General features: G+C 38.2%; 1 protein-coding gene across 1 annotated transcript in view; it reads left to right on the forward strand.

Annotated features, from left to right (window-relative positions):
- The window catches only part of GDAP1L1 (ganglioside induced differentiation associated protein 1 like 1), a 58,376-nt gene extending 47,318 nt beyond the window's left edge, over positions 1 to 11,058 (forward strand). Inside the window, exons 4-6 of the mRNA XM_070748807.1 lie at positions 4,435 to 4,541; positions 5,762 to 5,876; positions 9,727 to 11,058. Of these exons, the coding sequence (XP_070604908.1) occupies positions 4,435 to 4,541; positions 5,762 to 5,876; positions 9,727 to 10,070 (566 nt within the window). The 3' untranslated portion in view covers positions 10,071 to 11,058. The remainder of the gene's footprint in view (positions 1 to 4,434; positions 4,542 to 5,761; positions 5,877 to 9,726) is intronic.
- Positions 11,059 to 20,738: the final 9,680 nt, after the last annotated feature.

Here is a 20,738-nt window from a genome sequence, read left to right on the forward strand (position 1 = left end):
CAAGTAGGTTTTACTCTACTTCTTTTGAAATTCCATAACTGGTGAGGAGCGGGATTCGACTTCAGAAAGTAAAATTTGACATTTGGAAAATTCTTAGTAACATGTAGCTCTGCTGTAAGCATTTCACTTAATGCATGTCAACACTATAGCCATTTTCTCAGTCTGCTCCCCCCCCCCCCCTGAACTATTTATTAATCCTTGAAAAGTTCAAATAGTACTAGAGGATTTTTAAAAATAATAATACAATGATAGGAATTTCCATGGCACATTGAAAATCCCTGCATACACACAAGGTTTTTTTAGTATACTCAATAGAGCTTTGAAGATTTCAATTTGGCTCAAATAGGAACTGAGCATAGGGACCGTGTAGAGTCGACCTTCTACATTTCTGCTAGGCATCGAAATGCCCAAAAGCACCCTGGACGTATGTAGATTAGATTACAGAAATAAAGATAAATTGACAATACACTTTCTGCTTCAAGTACAAGGTCTCCTGAAACATTGACAGTGCCTAATATAACTCTTCCACAAGGACATTTTGCAAAAGGCAATCCTGCTGTGTGGATAGTGATATTGTGACAAGAATACCACAGGCGGTTGCAGTTTAATGACCCAGGATAATTTGTAATCAAACAGCTGAATTTGCAAATATAAAGATTTTTTTAAAAAAAATCTTACCAAACGTAATATAGAATTATAAATTCAGGCTAGATTTTCCCTCATCTTTAAACATGTTAATTTACATGACTTTCTTCACTAGTTTTTTGTTAGGTTTGTGCTTGACTTCATATTTTCTTTTATTGGAAATGCTTCTATAAATTATTTGAGAGCGCCATATGATCCCACAGGAATATAGACATAAGAGTTAAGTAGAATATCCATATTAGGGGTGTCAAATGTGTGTCACTTGATGTATTGCAACTTTCCCCCCTTTGGGGATGGCCAGAGTGTGACACATCCAGCCTGTGAGCCATAAGTTTGGCATCCCTGATCTATATTCAGAAGTAAAGCAGTGCAGGATAATAAAATTGAGAGCAGGAATGGATGCTATTACTATCAAACGTTCTTTTAATGATTTGATGGGATAGATCAAGGAAAGAGGAAAGAAAGATTGAAATATAGTTGTACTTATAATTGATGTAAGAAGTGTTTATATCTTTCTTTATATCTTCTTTTAATTTTGTTTTTTATTAATAAATTTATTGGCCACCCATCATACCTCCAGGGAACTATATACTGTATTTAAAGACTTATTATGTGTTACAGCAGGTGGCAGCATCTAGCCAACCATGACTGAACTAGAAGCTAAGCTAAACTGGCTTCATGGGAAATTATTAGGAAATCTTAGAAGAATAGCTAGATTGGGAAATTTCAACAAAATTTCAGGAATTTTTCCAGGAGCAAACTAATTCCATATGTCAAAAAACCAAAAACCTTATTAGAATTCATCAGGTAGCCCATAGAAATCTGAATCTTTTCCCCTTTTTCTATCTTTTTCCTATCTTGATTTCTTATTTAGGAGGCCAAGATAGATGGTCCTTTGATTTCTTCTTATGATCTCTTTTTAGATTGTCAGCCACGACAGATTAATGGTCAAGTTCTCTAAGGATTGATTGGGGAGATTCATTGTCATACTGGGAAGACAGCAGGCAATCAAATACCAGAGCAGCTTTCAGAGCCAATGAATTAATAAACTAGAGGCAGAGGCAGATAATGTACTAGGCTGTTCCCACGCTGGAGAGCTAGTACTGAGCTAGAAATCAGAAAACTGAGTTCTAATCCTCCCTTAGGCATGAAAACCAGCTGAGTGAATTTGGGCCATCACTCTCGCTCAACCAAGTCTACCTCACAGAGTTGTTAAAATGGGTAAAATATGAGGAATATTTGTGTACACCACCCTGAGTTGATAAAACACTATGATAAACATCTCATAATAATAACAATTTTAAAATGGCAGGATGCCTAACCTAAGAATACTCCAGCAGCTATGTAAGGATCCCTTTCCTTGAGAGAACAAGTGGCAAATTTCCCAATTAAACCATGAGAGCAATTGGAGCTACCTAACAGCAGTTTTCAAGACTTTTCTTCTTCTTTGGCTGGAATATATTCTCCTTTTTTACAAATTTTCACACTGGTTTCTTGCTTCTGCCTCAAGGTCCTGCAGAAGTGTAAGAATCTATCTGGTTTACTCCAGCTGATTTATAGCCCCTCTTGAAACTGTTTTTATTTGAAAGTAAAACACTATTAGCTTAATTTGTACATGAAGTCAAAAACAAAAAAAAGTAAAAGTCTAAAGATCTAAAGTCAGAATTGTCTTCACTTCTCCAAAGATCACTGAAGTTTAAAAAGCTGCCAAAACCAATTGGGCAGAAAGAAGAGATAGATAGTCTGAGCATGACCTGTTTGTCTAAGATTTAAGTAATTTATGTTCATTTCCAGTGCATTACTCTCATTTTTTCTTTACCTTTCCTTATGTTAGATATTTATCTTTGCTCTCCAGTCCAGCAACTAAGTAACACAAATGTCTTTTTTAACTAAATTGCCTCACTTTCTAATTCATTACTTCACTTTGAGCAACTTTCCCTTCTTCTCCTTTTAATGCCAACTGCGTTTCAAATGTGTGAATCTGTTCTGTCTGGGTCACTCCAGAAGCCAATACCAACCCAAAAAGAGAAGCCAGACACACTGGTAAAAGGCAAAGGCAGTTTTATAAAATTCAAGAAAAACACAGGTAACAGAAAATGTCCTTACAAACAGGAAAATGCTGTATCTTCAGATATATCCACGAAGGCAAAAGTCCATGCAGCAATACAGAATTCTTGCTGCCAAGCTAAGGCTGTAGATAGCAGACCTACACCTCCCACGGATCTTCCAAAGCTGCTGGGCCACAAGCCAGGAACAGAGACGCCGAGAAACAAGACAGGATAACGCAACTCCAAACCGATAACACTCCACATGGCTTCAACATGCCTGCCTCCACATGCCTACCTTTTAAACCCTGCTGAGGACCACACCCAAACCCAGCTGTTCCTAATTCAGTGCTGATAATACTTCTTTAATTGCTCCTTTCTTTGATCTGACTGTCTCTGCCGCATGTCAATGACGGCTTGAGCTTCATCACCTAATGACTCCAAACTACTGGCTGGGGAGAGCCCCCCCCCCCCCCGGGGGCTCTCATGCTGTTCTCCTTCATCCCATTCCTGATTTTCCTCTCCCCCGTCCGACTGTTCAGCCCCCTCCTCTTCGCTGTCATCCTCCTTCAGGCATGGAGCCAGCAGAGACACAGCCGGTCCCTGAGCAGCCTCAGGCTGAACCACAACAGAATCTATTCTAGTCATTTTGTTGTCAATATCCATTCATATAAAAAGGTTGAGGAGGACAATAGTAAAAGCACCAGAGGTTTCTCAAAAAAAAATAGCCTTGGTTCTAATCCAGTTAAACTAGCCATACCCAGTTCCTGTAACCGTTCTTCATATGTTTTAGAGTCCAGTCCCTTAATCATCTTTGTTGCTCTTCTCTGTACTCTTTTTAGAATCTCAATATCATTTTTGCATTGTGGCGACTAAAACTGAATGCAATATTCCAAGTGTGGCCTTACCAAGGCTGTATTAATTTTCCTGATATTATTTCTCAAATCCATATTCAAATGTATCAAAGACCTGTTCAATCAATGATCTCAGTCTCAAGAGCCATGATGCATTACTTTTTTTTTTCATTTTACAATTATTTTTCATTGGCAATAAAGTCTGTTTCCATGCCAGATAATGCCAGATGCAGTGGAGGAAGATTAATTCTAAGATCTTCAAACTATCAGATCATCAAGTTCCAACTCTGAAACATCCAAATGTTCTCAAACTGTATCTCCAAACATTTCTTGAAAGTGAAGCTGTCATTTTTAAAAATAATTATGCCCCCCTTTCTTTTTAATGTGACCTTTTAAATCATAGATAATATGAGGCTACATTGGAAATTATGGCATTGTTTGTCCAGTAAAATCTTCTATAGAAAAAGAAGAACTGAGCTGCTGTAGAAGCTTATTAATTACTTTGGCTGTGCTAGATATAAAGAGCATCCTAAGAGATTGATTTGTAGCTCAAGCATTGCTTTTGCTGAGCCCATGATGCTGTGATAATTAAAAGTGATTACCTAAGGGAGGTGAAATGTCAAGATGGGGATAAAAATGAACACAGATCATTATTGGTATAATGTATCCACTATTTAACCTAGATTGAAAAGAGTACTGCTAATGCATTTGCTCAAAACTGGCCTTTCCCTTGAAGCAGGTCTCATTTGTGTGTTGATAAATTTGCCAGTAAGATTTCAAATGTAGCCTCACTCATTATTTTATCTGCCTCCAACCTAGTGTCTGTAGAAATGTCATGACCACAATCTCGGACACAAGCATGCAAACCATTTATCTTTTCTTCTCTTTAGGACATTTAGTTAATGCCAGCTCAGATCTGATGAAGTTGGATCATGATGATGATGATGATGATGCACAACTAACAGAACCATACCTCTCCAAACAGAAGAAACTTATGGTGAGACAAGCACAAGGAGGGTTTTATTATTAGATATGGAAATGCTATGGAAACAGTGATGTTGAACCTTTTTTTTCCTCGGGTGCCAAAAAAGTGTGCCTGCACGCTATCACATCATGTGTGAGTGCCACACCCATAATTCAATGCCTGGGGAGGGTGAAAACAGATTCCCCCGCCCCATGGAGGACCTCTGGAGGCCAGAAGCAGCCTGTTTCCCAACTTCTGGTGGGCCCAGTAGACTCGTGTTTTGCCTTCCCCAGGCTCCAAATGCTTCCATGGAGCCGGGAGAGGGTAAACCGCCCTCCCCATCCTCTCAGAGGCTCCATGGAAGCCAAAAACGCCCTCCCAGAGCCTCTGTGTAAGCCAAAAATCAGTTGGTCTGCACACACATGCCTGTTGGAGCTGAGCTAGGGCAACGGCTCATAAGCCAGCGGATATGGCTCCGCCTGCCACCTGTGGCACCTGTGCCATAGGTTTGCCACCACTGCTATAGAAGTTTGGGATGGCTATAGATATTGACACCAGTCTAATTTCCACTAACTATTGGGCATTTTCCACAAACTTCCCATTCTCACCCAGAGAGAGATTCCAAGGAGAAGGGCCAATTGATGCTGGGGTACATGGGGTAAACGATGGTCCCCTGGGGCCAACTTAAATTGAGCAGGTAGCCAGACTGCCTATTGATTCACCTGCAATAGACAAAAATTGAGTCTCCCAATCTAGTAGAAAAGGCTAACTCTTCATTGTAGTCCCAGCCTTTCAGACCACAGATTACAAACTGCTACAGAGAGAACAAGAATCAGCAGGCTAAGTCTGCTTTCATGGTTGGATAATTTGCAAACTCAAAAAGCTGCATCTCTTTATAGTAATAACAGATTTGCTTTTTCCTCCTCCTCCTCCTCCTCCTCCTCCTTAACAAAACTTCTACATCCAATTGGATAATCATTATTTTGTAAGCTATTTTCCCCCCCAGTTGGGGGAAAGATCAAAGGCAACATGAGAAAGTATTATTTTACTGAAAGAGTAGTAGATCCTTGGAACAAACTTCCAGCAGACGTGGTTGGTAAATCCACAGTAACCGAATTTAAACATGCCTGGGATAAACATATATCCATTGTAAGATAAAATACAGGAAATAGTAAAAGGGCAGACTAGATGGACCATGGGGTCTTTTTCTGCCGTCAGTCTTCTATGTTTCTATGTTTGTTATTTTCATTTAGGCCAAAATTCTGGAGCATGACAATGTGAATTATCTGAAGAAAATCCTGGGAGATCTGGGAATGACGCTAGATCAAATTGAAGCTGAACTGGAGAAGAGAAAAATTGAATATCAAGGTATGTACTATGTTCATCTGAACATTATTTCTTAGATTATCTCTGGTGACTTATAGAAGTTTTTGATACTTGTTTAACTTTATCATCTATACAATTAATATTTGCATCAAAAGTAGCTTACTGTCTGTCGGCAATAACACAGGCCGGTGACATGTTGAATTTTCCCCTGCATCCACCTCCCCATTCCCTGGGGCAGGAGCTGGGCCAGAGCCAATCACAACATTAAATAACTAAATACATACATACATACATACATACATACATACATACATACATACATACATACATATTCATACAGCAGAGAATTGGTAACCTTGAGGTTTTTAGCAGCCTTCTAGAAAAAAGAAGTGGCTCCTTATGGTTGTCCTTTCTTTTCTATTTAAATACAGTATGACATTTCTAATTTCTGTACCTGTCAGTGCTGGTGGGCAGAAAGGATATCTGTGTAATTTTAAGTCAGCAGAGTCAAACTGCTTCTATTTCTTTCACAGCGAGATACCTGCCAGCTGCCAAGTCCAAGTGTCAGCCATTGTAATGAGAGGCAACCAACTAACTATTATTATGGACATGGTATGAAGTGGGAGGTGAAGAAAGAGGGACAAAACCATGGTCTGAATAGTTCCTTTTACATGCTCATAAATAAATAGCTTCCTTGGCAGTACACATTAATTATTATTACTGAGAGCTGTTGCTTTTTAACTATAGACAAGATTGCATCTGCATCTGTGAATATTTCAGAAAAGTCATGGAAGAGATGGAGATAGGTAGGCAGTTCTTCCCAAAGTGTGGTTCAATATTTTAAATAGTGTAGTGGATCCATATTTTTCATCCAGGGAAATAAAATTATTGGTACTTTTATCATATTGCCTTTTAAACATACCTAATTAAAAAAAGTTCTGGGGTAGATTCTACTGTTGTTCCTATTATGTCCCGTAAGGATTTGTTATTATTATTCCTACCTTTTTTTCAACCCATAATGTTCCAGCTATCATTGACTGCCATGTTTCCATGACAAATGATTTCATAGTTTTTTTAAAGACTGTCCCAATGGCGAAACTGTAGATTGCTTAATTATATGCATGGTTGGAAATTCTGATAGTAGTTAGTAACCATTCAAAGTTGCGACACTGAAAAAGTGACTTATGACTGGGGGGGGGGGGTGTTTCACACTATACAACCATTGCAGCATCCGTCTGGTCATATGGCTCCTATTTATGACAGTTGTATTGTCCTGGGGTATTGTCATCAGTTTTTTGTGAGCTTTGCACAAGCAAAATCAATAGGGGAACTGGGTTCACTTAACAACCATTTTACTAAACAAGTGTTGCAAGAACAGTCATATAGTGGGGCAAAATTCACCTAACTGTCTCACTTAGCAACAGAAATTTTGGGCTAATTTGTAGTTATAAGTTGAGGACTAGCTGTAAGAGAAGAAGCTGAGCAGCCGGAAAGGGAAAACTTGCTTTATCATATTTTTTTCTAGAGAGTGGCTTGTACTGAGCATGAAACGAGGGAAGATCTTGATCTGTAATCTTGAATGCCTATAAATCCTCTTGAGAAATTGGGAAACAAGCCACCCAAATTTAACAGCTTAAATTTTCCAGGTTTTTCAGAGTGAAAGAAGAATAAACATAGCCTGCAAAGACTTAAAGTCTTAATGATCTGGTTTTACAGAGTTGGCCTTCTCCGGGTCCCGTTGACTAAGCCAGTGTTTCCCAACCTTGGCAACTTGAAGATATTTGGACTTCAACTCCCAGAAGTCCCCAGCCAGCGAATGCTGGCGGGGACTTCTGGGAGTTGAAGTCCATATATCTTCAAGTTGCCAAGGTTGGGAAACACTGGATTAAGCAATGCCATCTGGTGGGACCAAGGGGAAGAGCCTTCTCTGTGGCGGCCCCAGCCCTCTGGAATCAACTTCCCCCAGAGATTAGAACTGCCCCCACCCTCCTTGTCTTTCGCAAGCTCCTAAAAAAACCACGTATGTCACCAGGCTTGGGGAAGTTGATATACTCCTTAGCTACTATGATTTATGTATCGTTTGCTTGGGTTGTGTGATTAATTTTTATGATAAGGGTTTTAATCTGTTTTTTAATATTGTACATTGTGCATTGTCTTGTGAGCCGCCCCGAGTCTTCGGAGAGGGGCGGCATACAAATCTAATAAATTATTATTATTAAATTATTATTACTTTTCAAAAAGAAAAAAGATAGATATAAAAGTGTCTGTAAGGGGAATATTTTAAAAAATCAAGATGGCAGCTATAACCATGTCCTCAAAGCCCTGCTTTCTTTCTACATATATTGCAAAAATCAGGGCTTGGAGCACATGATCACAAATATCCCTACAATTAATTAAATTTAGCACTTCTCTCTGGTAACATTACTGCGTCACCCCTTCCCATTCTAGTAAAAAGGCAGACTATAAATATGATAGCAACCGTTTCCCCTTTATTCATTAACATTTCTGAAACTGAAGAGCTGACAATGATACAAATGCATAATTGGGGCAGCACTAACATTAAGTAGACAATTACCAAAGCTTCTGATTTTAATATCCTTTAAAAGGTAGCAAATTGTTAGTTAATTAATATGCTGTGCTTAAATTACCATGGATAGAGAAGACCTTTTATTGCATTTTCTATCCCAGCTATCAAAATAATCTGATTGCATCCGAGTGCTCTTCAAGCAGAAAATATATCCCACAATCATGCTTACCCCCACCATTTACCTAGATGTGAAAAGAAATGATAGAATGAATGACATATTGAATCAGATAGTTCCCAAATCGATATATCAATAGATCTGTCTGTCTGTCCGTCCATCCATCCATCCACCCATCCATCTATGTATCTATGTATGTATCTATGTATCTATGTATCTATCTATGTATCTATCTATCTATCTATCTATCTATCTATCTATCTATCTATCTATCTATCTATCTATCTAATACAGTGGTCCCCAAACTACGGCCCGTGGGCCACATGCGGCCCACTGAGGCCATTTATCCGGCCCACTGGTGAGTGACAAGAGCACAGGGAAAAGAGAGAGAAAGAAAGAAAATGGAAAGAGAGGGAGGGAAGGAGAAGTGGAGAGGAATGAAGGAGGGAAGGAAGGAAGTGAAATGGAGGGAATAAGGAAGAAAAGGAAGGAAGGAAGAATGAAATGAATGGAGGGACAGAGGAAGGAAGGACTGTTTTGGGGAGGGGGGTGGTGTAATTTTTTTATTTTTTTCTCTCAACATACATTCAAACAACACAGTGTACCATCTAATTTCCATGAATTAAAATGCAGTATTTTGTTAGTAACTAATATCAATCATCAAAAACGTTGCAAAAGGTTTTTTTCCTAATTTTGTCATCCAGTTACATTCACTTTCTTTTAATTAAATTTCCTCCTTAATGTTCCTTCAAAAAGTACAACACCAATTATATTTCTAACTTATTAACCATTATGCCAAAGTGCTTCCTTCTTTCTTTATACATTTCTCATAAGCCAAGAAAACCTTGTATAGCCAATCAGATGTCAACAAAAGAAAATTAAAAACAAAACATAAACATACAGTATATGAATTTCAGACCTTCTCACCCCTCTAAATAGTACGTTCCCATTTTGTTTTGTACTTTAAAACAAGGTATGTGCAGTGTGCATAGGAATTTGTTCATAGTTTTTATAGTCCGGCCCTCCAACAGTCTGAGGGACAGTGAACTGGCCCCCTGTGTAAAAAGTTTGGGGACCCCTGATCTAATAGTTTAATTGGTCCCTCTCAAAAGTCAATGGAGTAAGGGTCAATTGCAGCATTTGTTCTATGTCTTCCAATGCAACATAATCATTGTGGCTTCATTCTCTAGGGCAGAAATGTGAACTCTGGCTTTGTGGTTGTGCGTTCACCTTGGCTGATGTTTTGCTGGGAGCTACATTACACCGCCTCAAGTTCCTAGGACTCTCAAAGAAATACTGGGAAGATGGCAGCAGACCCAACCTACAGAACTTCTTTGAAAGGATACAAAAACGTTTTGCCTTCAGGAAAGTCTTGGGGGACATCCATACTACTCTCCTCTCAGCAGTAGTACCCAATGCATTCAGGCTGGTCAAACGGAAACCTCCATCCTTTTTTGGAGCCTCCTTCCTCATGGGATCTCTAGGGGGTATGGGATATTTTGCTTATTGGTATCTAAAGAAAAAATATATCTAGTGCCGGCTGTTTTGATGTTTAGTTCGATGTCTCTGTGCTGTGTGAAACTATGATGAATCTTCAGTAACTATAATGAAATTTGAAACCAATATGAATAACTATACTATTAATGTAACATTCCATAGTCTAGAAGTAGGAAACCTATACTGCAAGGACGCAAGTCAACAAAAATAGTCAACGTGTACAATGCCTTTTTGTAGGTGTCAGTATTACAAATCTATAAATCGTAGGGTACGTTTACATACCCGCCGTGGAACAAAACAGCCTTTTAGCACAGTCAAGCACCACCAGGAAACAACTAGCAAATGAATTACAAAACTGAGAGATGGGATTCCGTGGCACTTCTAAATTTTTCCACAAGTTTTTCAATCACATAGCACATTATTTCCTTTACAGATGCAAATAACAAGGACTTTTCTATAAGCTGTTTTTGTGTTGTGCTTAAAAGATTAACAAAAAAAATAGAACAGATGCAGTAAGTTGGATCACAATAGTTTGTGAAGCTTTAGCATAAAATGATGAGTCTTTTTTCTTTGGGTCAGGTTTTTTTAAATTAACTTGCATTTAACTATATTTCTCTTGATTTTTTAAAACAATTTTTAATTATGTCTTATATTTTTCTGTGATTACGGCACTTAATTTCAGAGATGAAATTTTGATTCATCAAGGAGTTTGTCTCCAGCTTGTTTCCATGAATTTGCCAAGTGTCTTTCACCATTGGAACCTTTGTGGACTCTTAAGAACATAACTGTTTTCATTAGTTCTAAATAATTTTCAAGAAATTTGACTCCCCCCAACTCCTTTTTTGGGACTTTTTCCTCAGTTATTTTCTTGTTGTGTATTTTTATTAGAAAACACTTTGCACAAAAAAATTCATATTTCTCACTTTATTGTGCCTTTTGCATGCTGGAAAGAATAATGAGCGTCAATGCTATTCATGCTTAAAGTACTTTCGAGAATTCAAATAAATCATATGGGAAGAGCAAGAGCTTTACATTTCTAAATGTGGTCTATATCAGTTGATTCATTTCCAAAAATAAATCATGTATACATGTGCAGTAATGACTTTCTGCACTTTGTCAAAAGAGTTTATTCTTCTTAAAATAAGTAATACAGAGTAGAGTTTATTTTAATTTTATAAAGCGGTGTGCCACAAGGGTCTGTTCTGGGTCCTATTCTTTTTAATATGTTTGTGAGTGACATAGGGGAAGGTTTGGTAGGGAAGGTTTGCCTATTTGCCAATGACTCTAAAGTGTGCAATAGGGTTGATATTCCTGGAGGGGTCTGTAATATGGTAAATGATTTAGCTTTACTAGATAAATGGTCAAAGCAATGGAAACTGCAGTTTAATGTTTCCAAATGTAAAATAATGCACTTGGGGAAAAGGAATCCTCAATCTGAGTATTGCATTGGCAGTTCTGTGTTAGCAAAAACTTCAGAAGAGAAGGATTTAGGGGTAGTGATTTCTGACAGTCTCAAAATGGGTGAGCAGTGTGGTCGGGCAGTAGGAAAAGCAAGTAGGATGCTTGGCTGCATAGCTAGAGGTATAACAAGCAGGAAGAGGGAGATTGTGATCCCCTTATATAGAGCGCTGGTGAGACCACATTTGGAATACTGTGTTCAGTTCTGGAGACCTCACCTTCAAAAAGATATTGACAAAATTGAACGGGTCCAAAGACGGACTACAAGAATGGTGGAAGGTCTTAAGCATAAAACCTATCAGGAAAGACTTAATGAACTCAATCTGTATAGTCTGGAAGACAGAAGGGAAAGGGGGGACATGATCGAAACATTTAAATATGTTAAAGGGTTAAATAAGCTTCAGGAGGGAAGTGTTTTTAATAGGAAAGTGAACACAAGAACAAGGGGACACAATCTGAAGTTAGTTGGGGGAAAGATCAAAGGCAACGTGAGAAAATATTATTTTACTGAAAGAGTAGTAGATCCTTGGAACAAACTTCCAGCAGACGTGGTTGGTAAATCCACAGTAACTGAATTTAAACATGCCTGGGATAAACATAAATCCATTGTAAGATAAAATACAGGAAATAGTATAAGGGCAGACTAGATGGACCATGAGGTCTTTTTCTGCCGTCAGTCTTCTATGTTTCTATGTTTCTATAAAGTGACTGTTTAAAAGATAGTCAAAACAGCAGCATAAATGAACAATCGTCACCCCCAAATTAAATCTTGACCATTTGTAATTGAGCAAACACATTATAGAAATGCAAAATACAATTCTAGATAAAATAGCTTGTTTTCAAACTGGGTTTTTTGAATTATAGTATTATGTTTGACCTCAACAAAGTCAGACGTGATCCAAATAACTGAACAGGGCAGCCCTTGAGTGTGATTATCATGCCATATAGCTTTTGCCTATAGCCACTGGCTTTTATTGTGATGGCTACAGTTATTTAAAGAATCAAAGTCAGTGTGTTCTCTGAACATCAGACACTGGGGCGTTATTTATCTATTTTATTTTATTTATATGCTGCCTCTCTCTGGAACTTTTATGCTTTCATGTCTTGAAAGTCTTGTTATACTTTCATGTCTTGCTTGAGACTTGCTAGTATCTGGTTAATCACCACGGGCAACAGCAATTGAGATTTTATGGATTTTCATCTGATCCAACAAGATTTTTCTTATGTTTACATTTTAGCTTATTAAATGCTTAGTAAAATGCATCTATCTCAGAACAGGTATTAAATGCTATGTATTAGATGACACAATTATAGTGCTAGATAAGACAAACGTGTTGGAATCTATCCATTCAGAGCTTTTGAAGAAGCTTTTTCTTCCTTGGTATCAACTTAATATTCAGGTAGGAGTATGAAAATGAAAATTTGCTATTCCTCTGTTTTTTGAAATTGTTCATATTTCACATCAGTGACTCTGGACAATGCACAAGGATTAAAGTAGAACCGCAACATATAGCCACAATGTCCAGTGAAACCAATAATTCCAATCACAGAAAAGCATATCAACAATAATGGAGCTTGTTTAATCTCCTGACTTGAACACATGAATTTATGCACATTAATAGAGCTGAGTTAACTGAGTTAGAGGAAATACTTTTAAAAATTAAGATACAAGTCCTTAAATTTTCCAGAATTCTGTTCAATATCTAGATATCTAATACAATAATTTTAATATGCAAGTTAAAGCTATTTCAGAGTAAGCAACATACTAAATGTCAACAGAATATGCTGCTGGCATGTGCTAGATTGCAGTCCCTCTGCAAAGTTCTTTTATCTCATTTTTATTTATGTCAAAATACTTCTGGATACCTCCTAACCCCTTTGCATTTAAAAGATAAATTGGCCATGCTGACTTGACAGCTGTATGGCCTGATGGCAACCCCTTTAATAAAATTGTATCCTTGATGTACTCTGAAAATCAGCGGTAAAATCTACTTACCTTTCCTACCAGTTCACAAACACTTTTTCATCCTCTGCATATGCGCAGAGGGTTAAAAAAATAAAATGGCAGCGTCCAGGTGGGTGGGCGGAGCCTCGCACTGCCGCCACCACCAGTTCTCCAAACCACCAATAGCTGCTGCTACCAGTATGCCCGAACCAGGTAGAATGGTAGCATTTCACCCCTGTTGAAAACCCAAATGTACCTTACATCACAAAAGGTATCTGGAATTTTGTAAAAAAAATTCCAGGAGTCCAAGATAATAAAAGAGAAAAAACTTTATGTTAAACAAAATCAATATGCATATTGATACCATAGATATCACGGGAAATGTCCATGTGTTTCTAGGGCAGGGGTAGGCAAAGTTGGCTTTTCTATGACATGTGGACTTCAACTCCCAGAATTCCCGAACCAGTCATGCTAGCTCAGGAATTCCGGGAGTTAAAGTCCACGTTATAGAACAGTGTTTTTCAACCAGTGTGCCACGAGACCTGGTCAGGTGTGCCACGAAGCTCAGAGAGAAAGAAAGCAAGAGAGAGAGAGAAAGCAAAAGAGAGAGAGAAAGAGAGAGAGAAAGAGAACAAGAGAAATAAAGAGAAAGAGAGAGAGCAAGAGAGAGAAAGAAAGCAAGAGAGAGAGAAAGCAAGAGAGAAAGCAAAAGAGAGAGAGAGAGAGAGAAAGAAAGCAAGAGAGAGAGAGAGAACAAGAGAAATAAAGAGAAAGAGAGAGAGCAAGAGAGAGAAAGAAAGCAAGAGAGAGAGAGAGAGGGAAGGAAAGAGAGAGAGAAAGACATAGAGGGAGGTAGGGAGGGAGAAAGAGAGCAAAAGAGAGAGGAAGGAAGAGAAAGAAAGGGATGGAGAGAAAGAAAGAGGAAGGAAGGGAGAGAAGGAAGGAGGGAGAAAGAAATAGAGCGAGGGGGAGGAAGAGAGAGATTTTTTTTGTCCAAACTTTTTTAAGCCCCCCCCCCCCCCCGCTCAATGTGCCCCAGGGTTTCGTAAATGTAAAAAATGTGCTGCGGCACAAAAAAGGTTGAAAATCACTGTTATAGAAGAACCAACTTTGCCTACGCCTGCTCTAGGGTAACTAATCAGTACAGAATACAGCATTTTAATACATTTTTCATGCCCATATCTTCCAATATTTCACACCCAATTTACTCCCATATTGGGGTGGTTCCTCAATGATTCAGCACTTCCACTGTCCATCTCCTTTTTTGGGTATATCTCCCTCAACTACTTAGGACTTTCCAAAGTTCATTAATCATTGATATTCATGCCTTTATTGGTTCTAATATTCCCACACTTCTTGTTTATTCCTGGGAAAAATATAAAAGCTACCTGAATTATTTTTAATAAAACACTGCACAATTCTGAGGTTGTACAGGTATAAGTGGTACCAACTGAATTTTATCTTGTTTTGTTAAGTACTGCATTTCTTTCCTTGCTGTCTTAAAATAGAAAAGCCAACAGCTGCCACCAGACGTTTCTGGATAATTCCCTTCCAGAAATACAGTGATCCCCCGAGTTTCGCGATCTCGATCATTGCGAAACGCTATATCGCAATTTTTCCACCCGATGACGTCACTCCCTTCCTTTCTCATCTTTCTTTCTCTCTCTCTTTCTTTATCTTGCTTCTTCCTCTCTCACACTCTCTTCCTCTCTCTCATCTCTTTCTTTCCTTCTCTCTCTTTCTCTATCTCTCCCCCTCTTGCTCTCGAGCGGCGGGCGGCACCCAGGGAAGGTTCCATCGGCCGCCCACCAGCTGATCTGCTCGGCAGCGCGGCAGCAGCGAGGAGCCGAAGATGGGGTTTCCCCGTTGCCTGGGCAACGGGGAAACCCCATCTTCGGCTCCTCGCTGCTGCCACGCTGTGGAGCAGATCAGCTGGTGGGCGGCCGAAGGAACCTTCCCTGGGTCTTCCCCGGGTCTTCCCCGCCGCCCACACGCAAACTCCACCATCTGCGCATGTGCGGCCATGGAAAAAGGGGCGCGCATGCGCAGATGGTGTTTTTACTTCCGCACCACTACATCCCGAAATATCGATTATCGCGAGGGGTCTTGGAACGGAACCCTCGCGATAATCGGGGGATCACTGTACTTACCAAGACTAAGGAGGTACCAACGTAGTGCCAAAATATTCATTAGCAACAAAATATGTGTAAATATCTACATCACCAAAAGGAATACTACATGCCTTCACATGTCAGTTTTATTGCTGATATAGATCAGCACTCCTCAGCTTTTGTACTTCACATATTTTGAATATTACATTAGGAAAAGGTTGCCTAAGCTGAATCTGAGGACAGTGTGGTTTATAAGGATCCATTGGAAACCCTAACCCTAAGCTTTTTAACATGACATGTAAGAAAAAAAATTGTAGGTTTTTCAGATGATAAAAGTTATTCTCATCTACTTAGGATATCAGTTGGATACTATGATGGGCAAGGAAATATGATGTGCTTTGATCTAGGATTCTTCTGATCTTGTGGGCCTGATGAAGTGAACAGAATACTGTAGGGTAACTTAAGGGCACACATCTTTAATATCCTTGTTATTATAGGTAAGTAGCACATATTACTACAGCTGCAAGAGATTGGAAGTTTCAAAAGCACTGGGCTAGATCCATCTGCAGTTGCACTATATTGCTATTATTACAAATTTCACAATTATAACCATTCAATTGGATTATGTGACCTCTCCATGCCAGGTCACTCCCAGCTGAGGACAAGTATTTCAGATGTGGAAATCAAACATTTCCATACACACAATAATCTTCAAATTTTAATGAGCATTTCAAGGAATCTTGGAACTAATAGGAAGTTTATCCAATAATTCAAGGAACATATATGGACAGTTTAATGCTTATTAATGCTGTTCTGATTATTACATGTGTTTGAAAAATGATATGAGCTAGAACTTTCCTTGTTTTTCCTATGATAAATTTATTTAATATAAGCATATACAATATTTTTGCTGCCATTACTAGAAACCTTCAAAGAGTGTCACCAGCTTATAAACATGTTAAAAAACAGAAACTATTAACTATACTGCTCAAAAAAATAAAGGGAACACTCAAATAACACATCCCAGACCTGAATGAATGAAATATTCTTTGAATATTTCATTTGCACAACTATTCCATTTGCACGACAGCATGTGAAATTGATTGTCAATCAGTGTTGCTTCCTAAGTGGACAGTTTGATTTACTTGGAGTTATATTTTGTTGTTTAAGTGTTCCCTTTATTTTTCTTTGAGCAGTGGATATTATAAATCATAATATTATTGAGCAATAATATTACTTTTAATATTTTGTTATACTTAAATCTATATGTTTTTATTTCCCTAAGTTGTATTTTTGGAGTGCACCCTATCATAGTACTTAGGCCAAGTGTAACTCTTGGTTTCCCAAATGTTCTACAACATATTCTGCTTTTAAAAAAGCTCAATTACAGTTCTGCACAAATGGACAAGGCTGTAGTATAGATTGAATAGGACACATATTGATACACAGCTGATGGAGATACTCATTAAAGCATATACAGTAGTCCCTCGCTATACCGCGCTTCACCTACTGCGGCTTCACTTCATCGCGGGTTTTCAAGAAATATTAATGAGAAAAATTATTCACGGATCTTCGCTGGTTCGCGGGTTTCTGAGGAAGTCGATCAGCAGATTTAAACAGCCCACCGAACTCGATCGGCAGGTTTTTTTAAAAAAAAATATCTAAAATTGTAAATACTGTATTTAAATACTGTATCTAAAATAAATACTGTGTGGGAAGGGTTTCTAAACACTTAAAACAATGAAAACTTACCAAACAATTACAATATAAATACTTAAATAAGTACTATCAGTCGATAAATTCCCCATCACGGATTTCACCTATTGCGTCCGGGTCTGGAACGTAACACCAGCGATAGGTGAGGGACTACTGTACTGTATCACACTGCTAGTCAACTAAAGATTGGAAAATATTTCCAGTTCATAAATCTCATGTACAAAGGAGGCATTTCAAAGCACAAAGAGGCATGCTGTAGCTTGCCCATGACAATGCATGCTCTTGAATCCTCCTAGTTAAGTCACTCCAGTGGAAACTAAGGTTTTGAAAAATGTAGCCATGAAAGTGCTGTTGCTTTGGCAAGGATGAGGTTGGGGTAGCTTAAATATTGATGAACCTTGAGTGTTCCTCACTAGAAATGCTTATTTGATCCACTTAAGTTTCAGTTAGGTAAAAATGTAAATATAGGTGCTAGATAACGACTCCTAAAACACAATTCTTAAGCTCTCCCAAAGTGGGCTTAATTAAAAGATGCCAGTTTTGGACTTAGTTATGTAATGGCTCACTACTGTCTGATTGAACTTGCTTTTAACCTTTGGTATACTAAACATCTTTCATTCCAGACTGCCATACTTTTGAATAAGGCCTCCTTGGCAGTTAAATACAGCTATGAACATTTCTGCTGCATCTCAAGAACTACTTTGTCTCAGCTGGCATTAGAACAGGAAAGTTGAAGGCACAATTAATTGCATTTATCGGTATATGGTAACCCACTTGCCAAGTGACTCACTAACTTGCCACTATTTTTATTCAGTTTTAAAACAAAGATGCAAAGTATATCCCAAGTATCCAATGCTGCTATTCTAATACAGAAAGAACCTTTACCTATGAGTTCCAACCAAACATTTAAGAACAAAAGATAGTCCCAAAGTATGCATGCTTTATGCAAAGTTGTTGTGAACAAGTATGCAGCTATATAATTTATTTAAAATAAATAAATTAAATTTTCCTGGATTTTTTTAAATAGGGAAAAGCCTGTGGAGATGCAAGGGACAGGAAGTAGAGCACAGGTATTTCAGTAATTGGAAAAGCCTTGTGAGGACTGGAGCAGGTGGGCATTGGACTATGCTAGGCCTCCAAGAGCCTCCCCTACCTGATGCATCCCATGATTCACTTAACAACCTGCATGTTCATTTAATGATTGATTGGGAAGAGCGGGGATGGGGGAATCATAAGTGAGATGCTTCACTTGACAATTCTCAGGACTCTTGAAAACTCCATTACAATCTTATCTCAAGGGCTAACTGTAATACTTTCCTACTTTGGGTTTCTTACAATCTTTTCACCAAGTATTAACTATGAGATTTTCCTGCATTTCCAGAAGAATGTCAAACCAGAAGTATTTCCAACGTGCTATAATTAGCATCTTGCTCAATGTGTCGCATGACGTTTACAACATTCTTTCCAAGATTTGTACCAGAAATCAACTTAATACATTTCTAAGATACTATTCTTGTTCATTTAAAATATGTGTTTTGGTATTAACTTTTTGAGCATTTCTAGAATCCCTGCTGCTAAAATACAACCCAAAACTGAAACCAGGATAGAGCTAACATTCTTGAAGTATCAGTTGAAAACCTGAAACTGATTTTCATGGCCAAGTCTACACAACAGAAAATCTCACTTAAGCTTTGTAAGTCAAAATAACCATTTGCGGCACATTAAAGACAGCTTAAAATGAAGTTTGACACTGTAGTCATTAATAATCAGAGCTTTACTTTGTTTGCCCACTTCAAGCACGGATTAATCTGTTGTCCATTAGAGATAGCAAAATACATCAGAAATTCTCTTTTATTGGTACACCAATTGCTATACCATCATGGCCTAAATTACATTAGAGGTAGGGGAGAAAAAGCAATGTTTTTTACCTAATAATATGTAGTAAAATATGTTTCAGATTAGGGCATTGCTATAGCACAATTGGCAATATAAGTAGCTTAGCTTAAAAAAAAGAAGCCAAAACCACTGGAGAGACAGTCTGTTATTCCACTGATTGAATGTGAATTTGATTTTTTCATTTGTGGGCAACAAAACTATTATCAAGTGAGTATTACACACACAAAAATCTGTATTACATAGTCAGAATTTTTTATAGAATGCTTGCCTATGCAATAACAATGTTGACGCATCATACCCAGCTAACAAAATGTACATATCTGTAAAATATATGCATTTCACTTCACCTCTATCAACCCTTTTTTAAACAATACAAAACCAGTGCTTAAAAAATATGAAGAATATTACAGCAAATATATTTAAGTCTGCATATAGCAATGCTGAAGAAAATTTCAGCCAACGGAAACATATAATACTTAGGGATTGCTTAAGAATTCACTAATTCTTCAGTACAGTACAACAGAACAACAGGGAACCAATTTGTATACTGAATTCTATGAAAGAATTACAGGAGAATGTAACTTGACTGGAAGATGGGTTGCCAGCCATAAAGGCTGTTCATCATATAGCTCAGATCATGAAGGTCTGATAAACTAACCTACATAGATAAATACATATTTCTTTTCCCAAAAGAGCTTATAAGACCAATAATGGTAATATAAACTAAGTCTGCTTCTAATTTCACTGGTATATACCATGGATCTCAAAGTTCCATTTCCATAAAGCTCCAAGTTTCATTGCCAATGTAACTATTCTTACACCTTTTCAACTCATTGCAGTCACTCACCCACCCACTCACCCTCACACATATATATGAGCTCAACTGCTCATTGTTTAATTTATGAGGCATAAAGCTGAGTTTGAGATAATTTGTTTTCTCCTATGTTGGAAATAGTGTTATACAAACCAATTGCCACACACAGTATAGTACTTTAAATGTGGCACTATAAGCTGTTGGAACTCTATGGGGGACAAGGGACAATCCTAAATATGAAGCTATGGTTCCCTAAGGTGTTATTTAAATCAAGGGAAATGGCATAGGAATTTCATCTTTAAGAAGCTAGCACACACAAATTTAACCGAATGACTTTATCTACTCTATTTTTCTGGACTATAAAACTCACTGAAGACATACCAAGATTTCAAAGATGTAAGTCCTCCCCGGTCCCAAGAGCATTCTGCAAGCCTCACAAACCCTCTGTGTGCCCCATTTTTGAAGAAAATGGACCTGTTTTTCACCTGTTTTTTTGTAATGAAGTGCACAGGTTTGGGAGGCTCCTGGGGGCTGGGGAAAGGCAAAAATGCCATTCACCCCATTTTTGTAAAAAAAAAAAAAAATGGGTGAAAAACGGGCCATTTTTCACAAAAATGGGGGTGCTTTTGTTTCCCCCCCAGCCCCCAAAAGCTCTCTGCAGGCCTCCCAAACCCTCTGTGCACCCAATTTTTGCAAAAGATGGGCTTTGGGAGGCCAAAAATGGCTGTATTCGGTGTATAAGACGTACCGACATTTCTACCCTCT

This window comes from Erythrolamprus reginae, chromosome 3 (assembly GCF_031021105.1).
Source record: "Erythrolamprus reginae isolate rEryReg1 chromosome 3, rEryReg1.hap1, whole genome shotgun sequence".
Taxonomy (NCBI): Eukaryota; Metazoa; Chordata; class Lepidosauria; order Squamata; family Dipsadidae; genus Erythrolamprus; species Erythrolamprus reginae.